Source organism: Coregonus clupeaformis, chromosome 21 (assembly GCF_020615455.1).
Source record: "Coregonus clupeaformis isolate EN_2021a chromosome 21, ASM2061545v1, whole genome shotgun sequence".
NCBI classification, from domain to species: Eukaryota; Metazoa; Chordata; class Actinopteri; order Salmoniformes; family Salmonidae; genus Coregonus; species Coregonus clupeaformis.
In genome coordinates, this window is record NC_059212.1 from 57,429,139 (window position 1) to 57,451,690 (window position 22,552).

The window sequence follows — 22,552 nt, forward strand, 5'->3', positions numbered from 1 at the left end:
ATCTCACCCCGTGGGGTCAAAATGATCACAAGAATGGTGATCAAAAATCCCAGAACCACACGGGGGGACCTAGTGAATGACCTGCAGAGAGCTGGGACCAAAGTAACAAAGCCTACCATCAGTAACACACTACGCCGCCAGGGACTCAAATCCTGCAGTGCCAGACGTGTCCCCCTGCTTAAGCCAGTACATGTACAGGCCCGTCTGAAGTTTGCTAGAGTGCATTTGGATGATCCAGAAGAGGATTGGGAGAATGTCATATGGTCAGATGAAACCAAAATAGAACTTTTTGGTAAAAACTCAACTTGTCGTGTTTGGAGGACAAAGAATGCTGAGTTGCATCCAAAGAACACCATACCTACTGTGAAGCATGGGGGTGGAAACATCATGCTTTGGGGCTGTTTTTCTGCAAAGGGACCAGGACGACTGATCCGTGTAAAGGAAAGAATGAATGGGGCCATGTATCGTGAGATTTTGAGTGAAAACCTCCTTCCATCAGCAAGGGCATTGAAGATGAAACGTGGCTGGGTCTTTCAGCATGACAATGATCCCAAACACACCGCCCGGGCAACGAAGGAGTGCCTTCGTAAGAAGCATTTCAAGGTCCTGGAGTGGCCTAGCCAGTCTCCAGATCTCAACCCCATAGAAAATCTTTGGAGGGAGTTGAAAGTCCGTGTTGCCCAGCGACAGCCCCAAAACATCACTGCTCTAGAGGAGATCTGCATGGAGGAATGGGCCAAAATACCAGCAACAGTGTGTGAAAACCTTGTGAAGACTTACAGAAAACGTTTGACCTGTGTCATTGCCAACAAAGGGTATATAATAAAGTATTGAGAAACTTTTGTTATTGACCAAATACTTATTTTCCACCATAATTTGCAAATAAATTCATAAAAGATCCTACAATGTGATTTTCTGGATTTTTTTCCCTTATTTTGTCTGTCATAGTTGACGTGTACCTATGATGAAAATGACAGGCCTCTCTCATCTTTTTAAGTGGGAGAACTTGCACAATTGGTGGCTGACTAAATACTTTTTTCCCCCACTGTAAAACCAACATAATTAACTACAAGCTAATTAGTACTACATTACATGTCACTATACTCTATACATGGGCCCTGTGCACTTTCTGCTGGTGTATCCTGAGGTAGCTCCTCTCTGAGAACCTCTTCCCGCAGTGCGTACAGGCGAATGGCCTCTCTCCAGTGTGGACCTTCAGGTGCATCTTCAGCTGGTGCTGGTGGGAGAACCTCTTCTCACACTGGGGGCAGCTGAAGGGTTTCTCCCCTGTGTGGACCCTTTGGTGCCTCTTCAGGTTGAACAAGTGTGAGAAACTAGCCCTGCACAGGTGACAGCCGAATGGTTTCTCCACTGTGTGCTTCCTTTGGTGGATCTCCACCTGTTTGGGGAAACTGAAGGCTTTCCCACAGATTCCGTCTCTACTACTCTCATTTGTCAAAGGGCTTGTGTAGCCATTTAGTGTTGAGGCAATGGCATTGTCTGAGGTCTGGTTTAACATTAGGAGAGTATGAGGAGGATGAAGGCCAGGGAGTGTCTGTGTTGTCGCAGGGTCCATGTTCCAGTTGATAGATCCTATAGAAGGCAGGCTGAAGGCAGCACCTGTTAGGGGGTTAACCTGAGGCGCCATCAGTCTCTCTGAATCACAACTATAGGAGCAGGACGGAGCATCGCTAGCCGAGTCTGTGTCCGTTCTCTCCTGCCGCTTACGGACACCTCGAAATGTATGCCAAGCCCTGGTCTCAGCCAGTCTGTTGTCATGGAGACTAAGTTTGGTTGTTGTTTTGTGTTCGACAGTCTGTTTCTGGTTGTGGTTAATAGTGTTGTTCCCCAGCCCAGAGTTGAGGGCGCTGTTCCATCCACTGACCTCCACTATGTTGCCTCTGGTCCTGGCCTGCTCGGTGATGTTGTCCCTTAGGCCCTTGTCTGCACCCGTCTGGGTCTGGGAATCCAAGATGGCCGCCCAGTCTCCTCTGTCAGCCTCCAGCCAACCACCTGCAGGAAGAGGTTAGAAAATAGACTTTAAAAACATGGCAGAGAAAACTCTACATGTGGAGTTTGAGTCAATTACCTGGTTAAGTTCATACATTACAATGTGGGTTTTTGTATGTAAAGTTAAGTTTCATTTTATGAATGAAGAATAAATTATAGCCAGGCGCATCACTATTCCCATTGAATATCTATTCCTGTATGTAGGCTACACACAGTTTATTAGGTACACCCATCAAGTATCTGGTCGGACCCACCTTTTCCTCCAGAACAGCTACAGATACGCTGTGGCATTCAAACGTTGCTCAATTGGTATCAAGGGACCTAACATGTCAGGAAAACATCCCCCACACCATTACACCACCGCCACCAGCCTGTACCGTTGACACCAGGCAGGATGGGACCATGGACTCATGCGGCTTACACCAAATCCTGACTCTGCCATCAGCATGACGCAACAGGAACCGGGATTCGTCAGACCAGGCAATGTTTTTCCACTCCTCAATTGTCCAGTGTTGGTGATCGTGTCCCCACTGGAGCCGCTTCTTCGAGTTGTGCGTTCCCGAGATGCAGTTCTGCACAGCACTGTTGTACTGCGCCGTTTTTTGCCTGTTTGTGGCCCGCCTGTTAGCTTGCACGATTCTTGACATTCTTCCTTGACAAGCAGTTTTTTTCACCCACAGGACTGCCACAGATTGAATGTTTTTTGTTTGTCGCACATTCTCAGTAAACCCTAGACACTGTCGTGCGTGAAAAGCCCAGGAGGCCAGCTGTTTCTGAGATACTGGAACCAGCGAGCCAGGCCCGACGATCATACCACAATCAAAGTCGCTTAGGTCACTCGTTGTGCCCATTTTAACGTTCAATTGAACAGTAACTGAATGCCTCGATGCCTGTCTGCCTGCTTTATATAGCAAGCCACGGCCACGTGACTCACTGTGTGTAGGAACAAATCATATTTGTGAACAGGGTGGTGTACCTAATAAACTGACCTCTGAGTGTATGTATTTCTCCCTTACCTTGCTCCCCCATCTTTAGTCCACTCAGCAGATCAATGCTCTCTGGTCCGTCCTCTACTGTCTCCACTTTGACTAGCAGCAGATCAGGCTTCCCATCCTCCATGTCTACTGACTGTAAGAGATACAGAGTGAGAGGATGTTGGATCAAGAAATCTGATATGAGCACCCAGCTATGGAGCATCTTCTGATTGGGCAATGAGGGATTGATATGAGTACTATGCAAACATGTTAATTTGATACTATGCACACGTGCTAATTAATTTGATTACTTGACACATTAATGGTTTGATCATTCAAAGGCATGGTCCCACACTTAAGACTAAATGTATCAAGACCAGGGCCGTATCCACAAGGCATCTCAGAAGGTCCTAGGAGTCCTGTTAAAACCTGTTTAAGGACTAAAAAACTCCCAGCTCAGAGTAGGTGTTAGGATGATGTTAAGACACCGCACAGACAAACTCTGAGCCAGGAGTAAAATCAAAACTCAGAAAAGTTTCTCAGCTGGTAATCACGACAGTTTGAGGTACCGCAAAGGTAAGACAGTGATGATGCAAATGATGGGAAATAACCAATCGCGAAGAGGCATCGCCAGCTGTGAACTCTATAGCACGCTTCAGACAACCACGGTGAATGTGACTGTACATCAAATGTTGCAATGGTAAAACATTTGATATAATTTTCAGCTGACGCGATCACTTTGCTTAATCTTAATTATTGGCTAATATGTTGGCATGCATAACCTTTACTTTTATTTGTTATTCTGATGGTTGGTAAAGCGCGTCTGCACTTCCTGTTTTGAAGAGTACTCATTAAGAACCGCAAGCGGTCATGACTGAAGCCAAACAAGCCTTGTCTTGGGGGTGTGGTTTGATGTGGGTCTGTTTTGTTTGCATATCGTACCCTGGCAGGTACTGTTGTTTGTCCCTCCTGAGTTACCATAGCAACAACAGCCATTTCCTCAAAATTGTCACTTCCTTAAAATAGGCAGAATTAATCGAAGCTAAATCAAGAAATCTGTAATTACACTGAACAAAAATATAACATGCAACAATTTCAAAGATTTTACTGGGTTACAGTTCATATAAGGAAAATCTGTCAATTTATATACATTCATTAGGCCATAATCTATGGATTTCACATGACTGGGAATAAAGATATGCATCTGTTGGTTACAGATACCTTTAGAAAAGGTAGGGGCATGGATCAGAAAACCAGTCAGTATCTGGAGTGACCACCATTTGCCTCATGCAGCGCGACACATCTTCTTTGCGTAGTTGATCAGGCTGTTGATTGATCGATTGTGGCCTGTGGAATGTTGTCTCACTCCTCTTCAAGGTTCCGGAATGAAACAGTCCAAAACGGAGAGCTGCCGGATCCTGTTCCTCAAATTTAAGCACTGGTTTTGGAATATTGACAAGTTGAAGTTGGGATACAAGTGCGCTCTGATCGTCTCAATTCTCATTTTGCCCCAAAAAGTGTCAGACTCAAGTGATTGACACTATCAAACACATCAGCAAGTGGTCACCCCATTAGAGGCTTAGGTCATATTTTTTAACAACGTAATGTTAAGCTCCAAAGGGATAACTTGAAATAACATGATGTAGGTAATTAAATCATCTTTAAGCATATCATGTGAACTAGGCCTCATGTGAAATCATTGTCAAAAGCACAAGAAATACTGTTGCATGTACACTACCAGTCAAAAGTTTGGACACACCAACTCATTCAAGGGTTTTTCTTTATTTTTTACATTGTAGAATAATAGTGAAGACATCAAAACTATGAAATAACACATATGGAATCATGTAGTAACCAAAAAAGTGTTAAACAAATCAAAATATATTTTATATTTGAGATTCTTCAAATAGCCACCCTTTTCCTTGATGACAGCTTTGCATACTCTTGCCATTCTCTCAACCAGCTTCATGAGGTAGTCACCTGGAATGCATTTCAATTAACAGGTGTGCCTTCTTTTTGTGGAATTTCTTTCCTTCTTAATGCGTTTGAGCCAATCAGTTGTGTTGTGACAAGGTAGGGGAGGTATACAGAAGATAGCCCTATTTGGTAAAATACCAAGTCTATATTATGGCAAGAGCAGCTCAAATAAGCAAAGAGAAACGTTAGTCCATCATTACTTTAAGACATGAAGGTCAGTCAATACGGAACATTTCAAGAACTTTGAAAAAGTTAATTCAAGTGCAGTCGCAAAAACCATCAAGCGGTATGATAAAACGGGCTCTCATGAGGACCGCCACAGGAATGGAAGACCCAGAGTTACCTCTGCTGCAGAGGATAAGTTCATTAGAGTTACCAGCCTCAGAAATTGCAGCCCAAATAAATGCTTTACAGAGTTCAAGTCACAGACACATCTCAACATCAACTGTTCAGAGGAGCCTGTGGGAATCAGGCCTTCATGGTCGAATTGCTGCAAAGAAACCACTACTAAAGGACACCAAATTGGAGATTTTTGGTTCCAACCACTGTGTCTATGATTTATTTAGAATTCAAGGCACACTTAACCAGCATGGCTACCACAGCATTCTGCAGCAATACGCCATCCCATCTGGTTTGGGCTTAGTGGGACTATCATTTGTTTTTCAACAGGACAATGACCCAACACACCTCCAGGCTGTGTAAGGGCTATTTGACCAAGAAGGAGAGTGATGGAGTGCTGCATCAGATGGCCTGGCTTCCACAATCCCCCGACCTCAACAAAATTGAGATGGTTTGGGATGAGTCGGACCGCAGAGTGAAGGAAAAGCAGCCAACAAGTGCTCAGCATATGTGGGAACTCCTTCAAGACTGTTGGAAAAGCATTCCAGGTGAAGCTGGTTGAGAGAATGCCAAGAGTGTGCAAAGCTGTCATCAAGGCAAAGGGTGGCTATTTGAAGAATCTCACATAAAATATATTTTGATTTGTTTAACACTTGTTTTGGTTACTACATGATTCCATATGTGTTATTTCATAGTTTTGATGTCTTCACTATTATTCTACAATGTAGAAAACAGTAAAAAATAAAGAACAACCCTTGAATGAGTAAATGTGTCCAAACTTTTGACTGGTACTGTAGGACTAGATTATTTATGGATTGATCATATAGGAATATCAACAACAAAATTAACAATTAAAGCAATTGCCTGTCTATGGCGCAGGAACCATTGACTCGCTGCATTTTCCTATTATCAAGATCCCTGCTGGTAACTCTTAACTGGTTAGGACAGCTCATGAGGTGTCCTAAATGACTAAAGAGGTTTCATGCATAGCTTATATTTTTACCCATAAGAGTAGGAGTAAAATATATCTTCTAAGCACGTACGACCAATTTTCAACTCTGAAACACTTTGTGGATACGGGCCCAACAAAGAGCCTTGGAGTAGAGTGCTGATCGAGGATCAGGTCACCAGCTGCCTACATAATTCAATACTATCTAAAAGGCTAAAGTGATCCTAGATCAGCACTCCTACTCTGAGGCTTTGTGGATACGGGCCCTGACCTAATACCATTCAGACAGTAGTTCACAGTGGGCTCACCTCAGTGAGACTGTGTGTGGTCCTGTGCTGCTCAGTTGGTTCCTCTGTGGGTTCAGGAGGAGGTGTAGTCTGGTTGTCATCTATGACCATGGTCCCCTCAGGGTTCTCCAGACCCTCCTCACACCCCTCCTCCTTCACCAGCAGCACCTCGGGAGCCTCCTCCTCCTGGAAGAGACAGGTGATACAGATTAACCAGACATACACTCCCTCAGTGGAAACGAGCTAGATCTACTCAGGTTTTTCTAAAGCTAACCAGCTTCACATTCCAGCTCAGGCTTCATCAGTACTAAGATGGTGGATATTGCTCATCCATCCGCCTGCCGCTAACTCTAGCAGGCTTGTAACTGCGCTTCATTCAGGATAAATGGAGTTATCTCTGAGTTAGCCTGCCCGGAAGCAGGTTAGTTCTGAAGGATTCGTTGCCATAGAAATGTTCCTGACTAAAAGGTGACCGGTTATCCCGAGTTGAACTCAGAGTTTATCAAAGTTACCTCGCTAACTCCTCAAACCTGATTCGTAGGATACCCCTCAGGTACGTACACACACACAGATAATAAACACACTATCAACATGGAGTGTTTACCCATCCCCACTACATTTGAGTCCTTTACTGTAGTTACAGAATGACTTCATTGTTGTTAAACCCATCATGGTGGACATAAATAAGATGTGGGTCAAAATAAGGCAGCTATGATAAGTCAAAAGTCATCATCAGACAAACCTAACTAAACTATTTTGACGCGTACAGTAGGGGTTTGTTAATGTATGGGTTATGTGTAGGTTAGGGCTGGCACAATTACCGTATAACCGTGCAACTGACGGTTATGGATGAAGACAGTCATGAAAACAAAATAACCTTCATAACCGTTAAAAAAAATATACTGAAAAAATATATAAACGCAACATGCAATTTTACTGAGTTACAGTTCATATGAGGAATTCAGTCAATTTAAATAAATTCATTAGGCCATAATCTATGGATTTCACATGACTGGAAATACAGATATGCATCTGTTGGTCACAGATACATAAAATAAAAATGGCTTCACAATGGGCCTCAGGATCTAGTCATGGTATTGCTGTGCATTCAAATTACCATCGATAAAATGCAATTGTGTTCGTCGTCCATAGCTTATGCCTGCCCCATACCATACCAGAAAATGTCTGCCTTAAAATATGTGGCAGTCCAATTACCTTCATCCAAAATTCCATGACCGTCACAGCCCTAGTGCATGCGGAAAGTATTCAGACCCCTTGACATTTTCCACATTTTGTTACGTTACAGCCTTATTCTAAAATGAATTAAATAGTTTTCCACTCATCAATCTACACACAATACCCCATAATGATGACGCAAAAACAGGTTTAGAGATTTTAGCAAATTTATAAAATAAAAAACGGAACTATCACATTTACATAAGTATTCAGACCCTTTACTCAGTACTTTGTTGAAGCACCTTAGGCAGCGATTATAGCCTCGAGTCTTCTTGGGTATGACGCTACAAGCTTGGCACACCTGTATTTGGGGAGTTTCTCCCATTTTCTCTGCAGATTCTCTCAAGCTCTGTCAGGTTGGATGGGGAGCGTCGCTGCACAGCTATTTTCAGGTCTCTCTAGAGATGTTAGATCGGGTTCAGGTCCGGGCTCTGGCTGGGCCACTCAAGGACATTCAGAGACTTGTCCCGAAGCCACTCCTGCGTTGTTCTGTTGGAAGGTGAACCTTCGCCCCAGCCTGAGGTCCTGAGCGCTCTGGAGCAGGTTTTCATCAAGAAACTCTCTGTACTTTGCTCTGTTCATCTTTCCCTCAATCCTGACTAGTCTCCCAGTCCCTGCCACTTTAGGTGCCTTTTGGCAAACTCCAAGTGGGCTGTCATGTGCCTTTTACTGAGGAGTAGCTTCCGTCTGGCCACTCTACCATAAAGGCCTGATTGGTGGAGTGCTGCAGAGATTGTTTGCATTCTGGAAGGTTCTCCCATCTCCACAGAGGAACTCTGGAGCTCTGTCAGAGTGACCATCGGGTTCTTGGTCACCTCCCTGACCAAGGCCCTTCTCCCCCGATTGCTCAGTTTAGCCGGGCAGCCAGCTCTAGGAAGAGTCTTGGTGCTTTTAAACTTCTTCCATTTAAGAATGATGGGAGGCCACTGTGTTTTTGGGGACCTTCAACGCTGCAGACATTTTTTGGTACCCTTCCCCAGATCTGTGCCTCGACACAATCCTGTCTCAGAGCTCTACGGACAATTCCTTCGACCTCATGGCTTGGTTTTTGCTCTGACATGCACTGTCAACTGTGGGACCTTATATAGACGGGTGTGTGCCTTTCCAAATCATGTCCAATCAATTGAATTTACCACAGCTGGACTCTAATCAAGCTGTAGAAACATCTCAAGTAGGATCAATGGAAACAGGATGCACCTGAGCTCAATTTCAAGTCTCATAGCAAAGGGTCTGAATACTTATGTAAATAAGGTAGTTCTGTTTTTTATTTTTTATACAATTGCAAACATTGCTAAAAACCTGTTTTTGCTTTGTCATTATGAGGTATTGTGTGTAGATTGAGGACATTTTTTATTTAATAAATTTTATAATAATAATAATAATAATATGCCATTTAGCAGACGCTTTTATCCAAAGCGACTTACAGTCGTGCGTGCATACATTTTTTTGTGTATGGGTGGTCCCGGGGATCGAACCCACTACCTTGGCGTTACAAGAGCCGTGCTCTACCAGCTGAGCTACAGAGGACCACAAGAATAAGAATAAGGCTGTAATGTACCTAAATGTGGAAAAAGGGAACGGTTCTGAATACTTTCCAAAAGCAGTGTATATTTAGTAAGTGTATGTATATTGGTTATAAAGCACTGTCTGGTGTATGCAGAATAGGATGAGATCAGATGTGATGTATACAAAAAGAGTCTCAATGAAAGTCTTAGAACAAAAAGTCCCATTTTGTGTTTATTAAACAGAAACACGTTTTAAATACACCATATGAAAACCACACATACACACGTCTAAACTACAAATCTGCATGGACTTGATAAACTGCATTCATTTTCTCATTAAAAGTGTCTTGGGAAAAAAATTAAGTAGTTCAATGGAAGATGAAATAGGCATTTGTGAACATCAAATAGCCTACAAAGTACAAGCACAATATGTAACAGACTTATGTATGCGTTATATATCACACAATGTGTGGATGCAATATTCTACCCAGGAATATTCAACACTGAAATCTGTTACTCTTTATCCCAAATGCATCTTTTGGATCTGACAACAATGAAAATGAACCTTTGTCTTTAAAGGAACACTCAGAGTTATGACGTTGCCACGAGCAGCACCGCAGATATTGCGATGCAAGACATTGCTCTCACACAGAATATCTTTGCACGGGTTCGCTTCATTCTGCTTCAACGTGGTAGCTGCGGGACCAAAACTGCAGAGAAGTTTAGCTTTGCGCTTAAATGCTCTTAGTTGTTGCGGAAATTGACCCACTACTGCTGTTTACTTTGTGCATGTACGTCATCTTGGTGAGTCTACCTTTAATGCAGGGTTTGATCGAAACGTCATAAGCTATCGAGTGGAATGGTTTCTTTCTATGTTATTGAGTGGAATGGTTTTTCTTCTGGTGTATCCTAAGGTAGCTCCTCTCCGAGAACCTCTTCCCGCATTGCGTACAGGCAAACGGCCTTTCTCCCGTGTGGACCTTCAGGTGCATCTTCAGTTGGTGTTGGTGGGAGAACCTCTTCTCACACTGGGGGCAGCTGTAGGGTTTCTCCCCTGTGTGGACCCTTTGGTGCCTCTTCAGGTTGCCAGCCTGGGCGAAGCACATGTGACACTGGGTACAGCTGTAGGGTTTCTCTCCTGTGTGGACCCTCTGGTGGATCTCCAACTTCTGGAGGCAGCTGAAGCCTTTGTTACAGGACATGCAGAGGAACCGTTTCTCTTTACTATTGTCTGATGTGGCTCCCCCTCCCCGAGCCTCGGCTCTAGCCCTGTCATTTGAGTTCAATACCTGATCGAAAAGGACGCAGCCATGTGAATTGGAAGGTGTAATCGACGTGAACACTGGGTCGCGATCCCTGAGTTTGTGTAAAGGGGAGTGGGTTGCGACATTTAGATTTGTCTCTAAGCTTTCCCTGTAGTCTAAGAAGTCACTGGTGTTGCCCTGCGAGTGTCCTTCTCCTAAGTGAGTCTTGTCTACATTCCATGTCATTGGAGCGTCGCCCTCCACTTTCACAGTCACCTCATCTACCACTATAACCTCCCCTTTCTTATCTAGGCACCCTTCAGAGTATACACTACTACTGTACTGGTTCCAGTCCCCTCTAGACCGATCAGTCTGTGTCTTTAAACCCAAGGATATGTTGTCAGGGTCCATCTCTGTAGTGTAAGAACAAGACAGATCATCACTGCCAGTGTCTAACGCGTCACCATCTCCATAGGAATTAACCATCCCCTGGCTCTGGTGTAATACCGATAAGTACTCTGAGCCGGGAGCAGGAGGACAGCCCAGTCTCTCTGGGTCTGATCTGTGGTCAGATCCTGTGTGTAAGAGCATTTGTGTTACAGTTAAAGTCTCGGTGTCTGTCTCTGACTTGAGGATGGCGTTCGGCGTTCCACTGACCTCCGTGATGCTGCATCGGTTCCTGGGCTGCGCTGGGGTGGTGGTGGGGTTCTCCGTGGCTAAAGGGGGTGCTCTAGCCGCTCCAGTCTGGATGTCTCTGCTGTGCCGTGGGTTTTCCTCTCCTTCAGACCTCTCCTGCTTGACCCCTGGACTTACAGCCTCTGCATCTGTAGACTGACACAAGAAGAGGAGGTTATTACCGGTATATGAGTTGAATTGGATAACAATGGCATAGTGAAGTCTCACAGGCAGATAAATAAGGATGTACATGTAAGTAAGTGAATAGCTGAGGGGAGCCTTTCTGAAATAAATGGGCCACATTTGATGTACTGTAATTTTGATGTAATACTATTACACTAACCTCTATCACGATAACGTGCTGGGTTGAGGTTCCAGTCCCCTCATCAACAGTGATTGGTTGGTCATCTCTCCATGTATTGTGTCCCGCTGGCTTCACAAAGCTCCTGTGGCCTCCAGTGAGATGTCCTTCACCTGAGAGAGTGATTGGGGGGAAAAGAGGTACTGGTTAGATACTGTCAATGCTCAACGCTATATTGTCCACTATTGACAGTTTGACACTGTAGAATTGTCAAGGATGTAAGGTAGCACTAAGCATAACTTCTTAATATACTATTTATAGATGGATTGATTATGTTCCATGCATCATATTGTTTTCAATGAATAAATAATAGGAAATGCAGTAAATCAAGAATCTGGTTAGAAAATAGTGTCTTTCTGCAAGTTAGTAAAGTAAGTTTGGTGGAATTATTGCATACTATCCCAAAACTGACAAAGACACAATTCTGGTTAACCTGTTGTTGACGCATCTAAAGTCACACATGCGCAGATGTGAACGGGGCGATAGGCCCCGCAGCCTCGACCTTCTGCAAAATGTACCTCTTGCCATTCCTCTGTATCGGTCGAGGATCTTGACACTACTGGGACGACTGGCGAGGGCGCGATCTCTCGTTGTCCTTTCTGCGCGCTCCCGTGCCACCTTCAGTTCCAGTAGCTGTAGTTTCCTCCGCAATGCCCTGTTTTCTTTCTGGCTTTGAGTTATTTCCAAACGGAACACTGCATAGTCGTCATCTACGAGTTTGCAGACCTCTGACACGGCTGCATTCGCTAACACCTCCATAATGGAGGCTATTTGAGTGTGAAAAACCATACAGTTAGCCATTGTTAGCAGCTAGCTAACGTTAGAGTTAACAGATCTATCAACCAAGTCCTGTCTCCAACGCGAATTAAAGACTACCTGGAGTAAGTATGTGATGCTGTGCAGGTAAATTAGTCATATTTCGAGTTCCAGGGTGTTAACAAACGTGTAAATAACAACAAAAACGCTCAAGTAGAAATTGTTCTTGGTCACTTCTGTTTACACTTCTTCTTCAGTGGTTTGTAAATGGCGGTTGACAACTAACTTTAGTGATGCATTACCGCCACCTACTGGACTGTGGACCAGAGATGGGGAAGGTCTAAAGTTTAACCCTACCCAATTAAACCATTCTCCCTATCGGAATACATAATTAAATACAATATCACCTTAAACTTGGCTCTTCAATACCATTATTCCTTAATCCTAATAACAAACGGTCTCTTTCCCTCCCATATCACTGGCACTGAAATAGAATGTGTTCCACTGTCTCCATCTCCTGCTGGCGTTGATCACACTTCCCAGTTGGATGTTTCCCTACTAATTTCAAAGTGCTGTTGAGCCTTGTGTGTCCCAGTCTCAGTCTTGTGATTACGTTTTCCTCCCTCCTCTCTTGACCTGAGGACCTTCCTCACACTTTCCTGAATCTTATACAGGTGTCCTCCCATTCCCTCCCTGTTCCACAACTCTTGCCATTAGTTTTTTTTTTTTTTTTACCACTGTTCTTATTCATCTCTTGGCCTCTGTTTTACTTAATAGAAAATATCTTATTGGTTGGCGACATGACGTCATAGCTCATTGGGTGTGGTTAAATGAAAAAGATATGCACGCTGTTCTTTCAAATACGGTACTGCTTATTACATTACACATCACATTTCCTATGATCAGTATCTTTCCAGCTGAGAGTGGACTTGTTTAGAAAGAAAGAACAGTGGGGTAGCAAAAATAGAGTATGTTGTGCATAAGAACAGCCCTTAGCCGTGGTATATTGGCCATATACCACACCTCCTCGGGCCTTATTACTTAATTATACAGTCTATTCTGTCGACTGCCTGAGGGTATTTCTCCGATGCTGCCCATGCTCTGTCTTAATACGAATATGCCTTGCCCAAGATACCGTTTTGGTAAACTCGGACACTGGATAGAATACATAAACATAAATGGTACCGTAGATCTGTCATGTACAACCACAGAACAATCATGTGCCAGATGTTTCGCCGGATGTAAACTCAGCAAAAAAAGAAACGTCCTCTCACTGTCAACTGTGTTTATTTTCAGCAAACTTAACATGTGTAAATATTGGTATGAACATAAGATTCAACAACTGAGACATAAACTGAACAAGTTCCACAGACATGTGACTAACAGAAATTGAATAATGTGTCCCTGAACAAAGGGGGGGGGGGGTCAAAATCAAAAGTAACAGTCAGTGTCTGGTGTGGCCACCAGCTGCATTAAGTACTGCAGTGCATCTCCTCCTCATGGACTCCACCAGATTTGCCAGTTCTTGCTGTGAGATGTTACCCCACTCTTCCACCAAGGCACCTGCAACAGGTCCCAGACGTGCTCAATGGGATTGAGATCCGGGCTCTTCGCTGGCCATGGCAGAACACTGACATTCCTGTCTTGCAGGAAATCACGCACAGAACGAGCAGTATGGCCGGTGGCATTGTCATGCTGGAGGGTCATGTCAGGATGAGCCTGCAGGAAGGGTACCACATGAGGGAGGAGGATGTCTTCCCTGTAACGCACAGCGTTGAGATTGCCTGCAATGACAACAAGCTCAGTTCGATGATGCTGTGACACACCACCCCAGACCATGACGGACCCTCTACCTCCAAATCGATCCTGCTCCAGAGTACAGGCCTCGGTGTAGCGCTCATTCCTTCAACGATAAACGCGAATCCGACCATCCCCCCTGGTGAGACAAAACCGTGACTCGTCAGTGAAGAGCACTTTTTGCTGTCTGGTCCAGTCCTGTCTGGTCCAGCGACGGTGGATTTGTGCCCATAGGCGACGTTGTTGCCGGTGATGTCTGGTGAGCACCTGCCTTACAACAGGCCTACAAGCCCTCAGTCCAGCCTCTCTCAGCCTATTGCGAACAGTCTGAGCACTGATGGAGGGATTGTGCGTTCCTGGTGTAACTCGGGCAGTTGTTGTTGCCATCCTGTACCTGTCCCGCAGGTGTGATGTTCGGATGTACCGATCCTGTGCAGGTGTTGTTACACGTGGTCTGCCACTGCGAGGACAATCAGCTGTCTGTCCTGTCTCCCTGTAGCGCTGTCTTAGGCGTCTCACAGTACGGACATTGCAATTTATTGCCCTGGCCACATCTGCAGTCCTCATGCCTCCTTGCAGCATGCCTAAGGCACGTTCACGCAGATGAGCAGGGACCCTGGGCATCTTTCTTTTGGTGTTTTTCAGAGTCAGTAGAAAGGCCTCTTTAGTGTCCTAAGTTTTCATAACTGTGACCTTATTTGCCTACCGTCTGTAAGCTGTTAGTGTCTTAACGACCGTTCCACAGGTGCATGTTAATTAATTGTTTATGGTTCATTGAACAAGAATGGGAAACAGTGTTTAAACCCTTTACAATGAAGATCTGTGAAGTTATTTGGATTTTTACAAATTATCTTTGAAAGACAGGGTCCTTAAAAAGGGACGTTTCTTTTTTTGTTGAGTTTATAAATCTGAAGCATCTGGTGGGCATTTCCACGGAAGCCCAGTGGCCGGCAGTGAAAGAAGATGGACCGAGTTGGATTTTGGTCGACATTCATCAATGAAACATTAGATCCTCAATACAGTTTTCTGTTCCCAAAACTGAAATCTGTTACGAACAGAGTGGCCTAAGTTAGTTATTGCACATGCACAGTTCGCAGAGTGCAAATTCATGTTAGAATGCGCCAATAGGATCTCGCTAGCTCGTGCTTGTTCTGCGCACTAGGATTAATTTGCTCCCATTGTCAACGACAGGCTGTGGTCTATCTTGGGTAAATTATAAAACCTTTTGTACAACAGGATTCCTGAGATCAGCAGCATTAGTTCCGGCTCTGGAACACGCTGTTGTACGCGTCGATCCAGAGCATCCTAAACATGCTCAATGGGTGACATGTCTGGTGAGTATGCAGGCCATGGAAGAACTGGGACATTTTCAGCCTCCAGGAATTGTGTACAGTACCTTGCGACATGGGGCCGTGAATTATCATGCTGAAACATGAGGTGATGGCGGCGGATGAATGGCACAACAATGGGCCTCAGGATCTCGTCACGGTATCTCTGGCATTCAAATTGCCATCGATAGCCTCCCGAGCAGTGCAGCGGTCTATGGCACTGCATTGCAGTGCTTGAGGCGTTACTACAGACACTGGTTCGATCCCAGGCTGTGTCACAGCCGCCTGTGACCGGGAGACCCATGAGGCGGCGCACAATTGGCCCAGCATCGTCCGGGTTAGGGGAGGGTTTGGCCGGCCGGGATTTCCTTGTCCCATCGTGCTCTAGCGACTCAATGTGGCGGGCCGGGCGACTTTGGTCGCCAGCTGGACAGTGTTTCCTCCGACACATTGGTGCAGCTGGCTTCCGGGTTAAGCGAGCAGTGTGTCAAGAAGCAGTGCGGCTTGGCAGGGTCGTGTTTCTGAGGACGCATGTCTCTCGACATTCGCCTCTCCCGAGTCTGTAGGGGAGTTGCAGCGATGGGACAAGACTGTAACTACCAATTGAATATCACGAAATTGGGGAGAAAAAGGGGTTAACATTTTTTGGGGCCATCGATAAAATGCAATTGTGTTCGTTGTCTGTAGCTTATGCCTGCCCATAACATAACCCCACCACCACCATGGGGAACTCTGTTCACAACGTTGACATCAGCAAACCACTTGCCCACACAACGCCATACACACGGTCTGCCATCTGCCCGGTACAGTTGAAACCGGGATTCATCCGTGAAGAGCACACTTCTCCAGCGTGCCAGTGGCCATCGAAGGTGAGCATTTGCCCACTGAAGTCGGTTACGTCGCCGAACTGCAATTAGGTCAAGACCCTGGTGAGGACGACGAGCACGCAGATGAGCTTCCCTGAGACGGTTTCTGACAGTTTGTGCAGAAATTATTCGGTTGTGCAAACCCACAGTTTCATCAGCTGTCCGGATGGCTGGTCTCAGACAATATCCCGCAGGTGAAGAAGCCGGATGTGGAGGTCCTGGGCTGGCGTGGTTACACGTGGTCTTCGGTTGTGAGGCCGGTTGGACGTACTGCCAAATTCTCTAAAACGATGTTGGAGGTGGCTTATGGTAGAGAAATTAACATTACATTATCTGGCAACAGCACTGGTGGACATTCCTGCAGTCAGCATGCCAATTGCATGCTCCCTCAAAACTTGAGACATATGTGGCATTGTGTTGTGTGACACAACTGCACATTTTAGAGTGACCTTTTATTGTCCCCAGCACAATGTGCACCTGTGTAAGGATCATGCTGTTTAATCAGCTTCTTGATATGCCACACCTGTCAGGTGGATGGATTATCTTGGCAAAGGAGAAATGCTCACTAACTGGGATGTAAACACATTTGTGCACAAAATGTGAGAGAAATAAGATTTTGTGGCTATGTAATATTTCTGGGACCTTTAAATTCTGCTCATGAAACATGGGACCAACACTTTACATGGTGTTCGGTGTACGTCACCTCAGTAGGTTCAATATTCAACTGACCTTGTTCTATCCTAGGTTTAGTCTCTTTGGTCTTACACAAGCCAGTTTTAAATGACAAGTTAACAAAAGGTTAATGAATGGTATGTGGTTAATTACCCTCTTACCCCAAGACACTTCACATGATAACTATAATATGTCAGCTAAAGAATGGTTCCCAGATATCCCCTGTGTACATCTCAAGCCACACTGCTATGATTTCTCCCCATTGTGGTCACTCCTATGTCTGATAAGGTTACACAGGAAGGAGAAGCTCTTGTAACACAGTTTACACGCATGATGAGGAAGGATAATAACAGTTCAGAAGTAACAAGTAAAGGTAGACCTACCAATTAGTGAGTGTTTTTACTGATATCAAGTTTGTTTATGAATTATTAAGGGATTGAAACTCGCAATTCTGTTACCAAATCAGTAATGGAATTACCGAAAAATCTAACGGAATTACTGCAATTGAATTGGCTACAATGGGAAATCATTGTAGTCACAAACCACAGTTGGGTCACCTGCTACTGTCCTTCCTTCCACTGGCATACTGTTACGTTCAGCTCATCTTTCTGTCGTCTGGTGGTTAAAGCAAGACCGCGAAAACAGTCTTGACAACCCATTTACATTACATTTACATTTTAGTCATTTAGCAGACGCTCTTATCCAGAGCGACTTACAGGAGCAATTAGGGTTAAGTGCCTTGCTCAAGGGTACATTTACGTCATTTAGCAGACGCTCTTATCCAGAGCGACTTACAAATTGGTGCATTCACCCTATAGCCAGTGGGATAACCACTTTACAAATTTTTTTAACCCCTCACACTCCCTCTCTCTCCAGTGAATGTCACCTCTCCTGTCCCTTACTGACACCTCCCATGACACCTACCACCTACCCTCTTTCCATTTACTGTAACAAGCATCCTCACACACTGAGCACAGACCGACACCGTACATCCATGGTAGGGCTCAGTGTTTCCCACAAGCACATGGAGTAGCCAGCCAAGCAGAAAAAGTAGCCAGCCAGGATCCCCCGGGTTAAGAACTGTTTGCAGAACAAGCTCTATTCTGGTGGCCTCTGGTACATTCTAATGCCATCCAAAACACACAGTGAAATTATTGACTACTTTATTGAGTTGACCTGTTGTGGTATTGTGTTTACAATTTAAATGACTGAAAATGTATGAATTCAGTGTATTGTTAGTTGTTTTGGATATTGTCTAGGCCTATATGGTCAGGACTGTTTTAACCTGTCTCCTCTTGAGGTTAAAGTATTTTACTGCAAGATATGAATTGCTCTGGTACTGCAGTTTAACTGACACCCGGCCCAGAAAGACAATTTCCATACACGGACACAGAGAAGTCCGATTAGAAAATTCCTAATTCCGTCTTCAGTCAGCTGTTAATTCCAAACCAAAAAAAGCAACGGTTATTTTATGGCGGTTATTTTATTTTCACGATGGCCTTCATCTGTAATTGTGCCAGCCCTAGTCCATGGACATTGAAAAGGAGTTGAAATTTGGTCAGTCCACCCTGGCCGGACCAAATCTGAACCAATCATAGACGTCTATGTTTCACAAGTTTGGACACTACAGTGCAGTAGAGCACAGTAGAGAACAGTACAGTACAGAAAAGTAGGGTTCACATAACGTGAAATACAGTACTTTTATTGCACAAAATGATACATGACAAGTAGAATAACTTTTCTAACTATGGTAACACTTTACATTTTCTGTAAATCTGGTACCATCGCTTTGATAAAATACATGTTTGAATACTTTAGAAAAGGTTCAACATTACATTACACACAGCTTCCCCACTTCTTGTCAAGTAAACATGAATTAAGGCACTATAATTTCCTCATTATAAAACACCAGCATCAAACAACAGGACAAAGATGTCACTTTTCATCAGTGAAGCATTTTTACAGACACCATCACACCAACCATCATGCTAGCTGTACCCGAAGACGTCCAGTCTTTGTGTTAAGCTACACTGAACAAAACTACAAGGAGTGATTCTGTCTGTAATAAAGCCCTTTTGTGGGGGAAAACTCCATTCTGATTGGCTGGGCCTGGCTCCACAGTGGGTGGAATCCCAAACTATGCCTTTAATGGTTTGATAATTCATAGGCATGGTCCCACACTTGACACAAAATGAATCAAAACCTGGGCCCGTATCCACAAAGAGTCTCAGAGTAGGAGTGCTGATCTAGGATCTTTCCATATAATCTTATTCATTATGATCTAAAAGGCAAAAGTGATCCTAGATCAGCACTCCTACTCTGAGAGGCTTTGTGGATACGGGCCCTGACCTAATACCATTCAGACAGTAGTTCACAGTGGGCTCAACTCAGTGAGACTGTGTGTGGTCCTGTGCTGCTCAGCTGGTTCCTCTGTGGGTTCAGGAGGTGTAGTCTGGTTGTTCTCCATGACCATTGTCTCCTCAGGGTTCGCCAGACTCTCCTCCTTCACCAGCAGCACCTCTGGACCCTCCTCTTCCTGGAAGAGACAGGTGATTACACACAGACATACACCGAGTTTAGAAAATATTAAGAACACCTGCTCTTTCTATGACAGACTGACCAGGTGAATCCAGGTAAAAGTTATGATCCCTTATTGATGTCACTTGTTAAATCCACTTCAATCAGTGTAGATGAAGGGGAGGAGACAGGTTAAAGAAGGATTTTTAAGCCTCAAGACAATTGAGACATGGATTGTGTATGTGTGCCATTCAGAGGGTGAATGGGCAAGACAAAATATTTAAGTGCCTTTGAACGGGGTATGGTAGTAGGTGCCAGGCGTACCGGTTTGTGTCAAGAACGGCAACGCTGCTGGGTTTTTCACGCTCAACAGTTTCCCGTGTGTATCAAGAATGGTCCACCACCCAAAGGACATCCAGCCAACTTGACACAACTGTGGGAAGCATTGGAGTCAACATGGGCCAGCATCCCTGTGCAACACATTCAACACCTTGTAGTCTATGCCCCAACGAATTGAGGCTGTTCATTGTAGACTCCCTTGGGTACGGACACACAGACACACAGATAATCACATGTTCAACATGGAGTGTTTACCCATCCCCACTATGTTGGAGTCCTATACTGTAGTTACAGAATGACTTCATTGTTGTTAAACCCATAAATATGATGTTGTGGGTAAAAATATGTCAACTATGATACATCAAGTCATCAGACAAACTCGACTAAACTATTTTGACATGTACAGTAGGTGTTTGTTAGTGTGTGGGTATGTGTAGCTATATTTAGTAAGTGTATACTGGTTATAAAGCGCTGTTGTGTGTATGCAGAATAGGGTGAGATCAGATGTGATGTATACTAAAGAGAGTATCAATGAAAGTCTTAGAATGAAAAGTCCCATTTTGTGTTTATTAAACATAAACTAGTTTTAAATACACCATATGAAAACCACACATACACATATCTAAACTACAAATCTGCATGAACATGACAAACTGCATTTCTTTTCTCATTAAAAAGTATCTTGGAGAAGGAAAAAAAGTATCTTGGGGAAAAAGTTTAATGGAAGTAATGAAACAGGCATTGTGAACATCATATAGCCTACACAGTACAAATACAATATGTAACAGACTTTTTAGGCTTATATATGCCTTATATATCACACAATGTCTGGATGCAATATTCTACCCAAGAATATTCAACACTGAAATCTGTTACTGTCGTTACTGCAAATGCATCTGTGGATCTTTTCTGCTGACAACAATGAAAATTAATCTTTGTCTTTAATGCAGGGTTTCATCTAAAAGTCAGAAGCTATCGAGTGGAATGGTTACTTTATATGTTATAGAATGGAATGGTTTTTCTGCTGGTGTATCCTGAGGTAGCTCCTCTCTGAGAAGCTCTTCCCGCAGTGTGTACAGGCGAACGGTCTCTCTCCCGTGTGGACCTTCAGGTGCATCTTCAGCTTGTGTTGGTGGGAGAACCTCTTCTCACACTGGGTACAGCTGTAGGGTTTCTCCCCTGTGTGGACCCTCTGGTGCCTTTTCAGGTCACCAGCCTGGGCGAAGCGCATGTGACACTGGGTACAGCTGAAGGGTTTAACCCCTGTGTGGACCCTCTGGTGCCTCTTCAGGCTGGACGAGTGGGAGAAACTGACCCGGCATAGGTGGCAGCTGAACGGTTTCTCCCCCGTGTGAATCCTCTGGTGGATCTCCACCTGTTTGGGGAAACTGAAGGCTTTCCCACAAAACGAACACGGGAAGCACTTCTCTTTGGCGCTGCCACCTTTACTGATTCCGTCTCTACTACTGTCATTTGTCAGTGACCTTGTGTAGCCATTTAGTGTTGAGGCACTGGCATTGTCTGAGGTCTGGTTTAACATAAGGAGAGTGTGAGGAGGATGAAGGCCAGGGAGTGTCTGTGTTGTCGCAGGGTCCATGTTCCAGTTGATAGATCCTATAGAAGACAGGCTGAAGGCAGCACCTGTTAGGGGGTTAACCTGAGGCGCCATCAGTCTCTCTGAATCACAACTATAGGAGCAGGACGGAGCATCGCTAGCCAAGTCTGTGTCTGTTCTCTCCAGCTGCATATGGACACCTCCCTGTCCCTGCAGACCAAACAGACACCTCGCTCTGGTCTCAGCCAGTCTGTTGTCATGGAGGCTAAGTTCGGTTGTCGTTTTGTGTTCGACTGTCTGTTTCTGTCTGTGGTTAACAGTGTTGTTCCCCAGCCCAGAGTTGAGGATGCTGTTCCATCCACTGACCTCCACCATGTCGCCTCTGGTCCTGGCCTGCTCGGTGATGTCATTCCCTGAGCCCTTTGCTGCACCGGTCTGGGAATCCAAGATGGCCGCCCAGTCTCCTCTCTTAGCCTCCAGCCAACCACCTGCAGGAAGAGGTTACAAAATAGACTTCACAAACATGGCAGAGAAAACTCTACACATTTAGGTTTTTTGAGTCAATTAACTGGTGAAGTAAATATATTATAATTCGTTTTTTTGTATTTAATGAAAATAATAGCCAGGCGCATCACTATTCCCATTCCAGATCTATTACTGTATATAGGCTATATGTATTTCTCCCTTACCTTGCTTCCCCATCTTTAGTCCACTCAGCAGGTCAATGCTCTCTGGTCCATCTTCTATTGTCTCCTCTTTGACCAGCAGCAGATCAGGCTTCCCATCCTCCATGTCTACTGACTGTAAGAGATACAGAGTGAGAGGATGTTGGATCAGGAAATCTGATATGAGCACCCAGCTATGGAGCATATTCTTATTGGGCAATGAGGGATTGCTATGAGCACTATGCAAACATGTTAGTTGATTTGATTACTTGTCACTCTTTAATGGTTTGATAATTCAAAGGCTCACCTCAGTGAGACTGTGTGTGGTCCTGTGCTGCTCAGCTGGTTCCTCTGTGGGTTCAGGAGGAGGTGTAGTCTGGTTGTCCTCCATGACCATGGTCCCCTCAGGGTTCCCCAGACCCTCCTCACACCCCTCCTCCTTCACCAGCAGCACCTCTGGACCCTCCTCCTCCTGGAAGAGACAGGTGATACAGATTACA

General features: G+C 44.6%; 2 protein-coding genes across 2 annotated transcripts; both read right to left on the reverse strand.

The window, feature by feature from the left end:
• Nucleotides 1-1,029: 1,029 nt before the first annotated feature.
• Nucleotides 1,030-12,999, reverse strand: LOC121535740 (zinc finger protein 250-like). The gene is made up of 6 exons (XM_045206066.1): nucleotides 12,950-12,999; nucleotides 11,540-11,573; nucleotides 11,179-11,352; nucleotides 6,558-6,722; nucleotides 3,027-3,138; nucleotides 1,030-2,013 (listed from the first exon to the last, which is right to left on the reverse strand). The coding sequence occupies exons 1-6, from the start codon at nucleotides 12,997-12,999 to the stop codon at nucleotides 1,106-1,108; spliced, it is 1,443 nt and encodes a 480-aa protein (XP_045062001.1). The 3' UTR covers nucleotides 1,030-1,105.
• A 7,384-nt stretch (nucleotides 13,000-20,383) lies between these two features.
• LOC123481333 (zinc finger protein 227-like) lies at nucleotides 20,384-22,100 on the reverse strand. The gene is made up of 2 exons (XM_045206003.1): nucleotides 22,077-22,100; nucleotides 20,384-21,875 (listed from the first exon to the last, which is right to left on the reverse strand). The coding sequence occupies exons 1-2, from the start codon at nucleotides 22,087-22,089 to the stop codon at nucleotides 20,833-20,835; spliced, it is 1,056 nt and encodes a 351-aa protein (XP_045061938.1). The 5' UTR covers nucleotides 22,090-22,100; the 3' UTR covers nucleotides 20,384-20,832.
• Nucleotides 22,101-22,552: the final 452 nt, after the last annotated feature.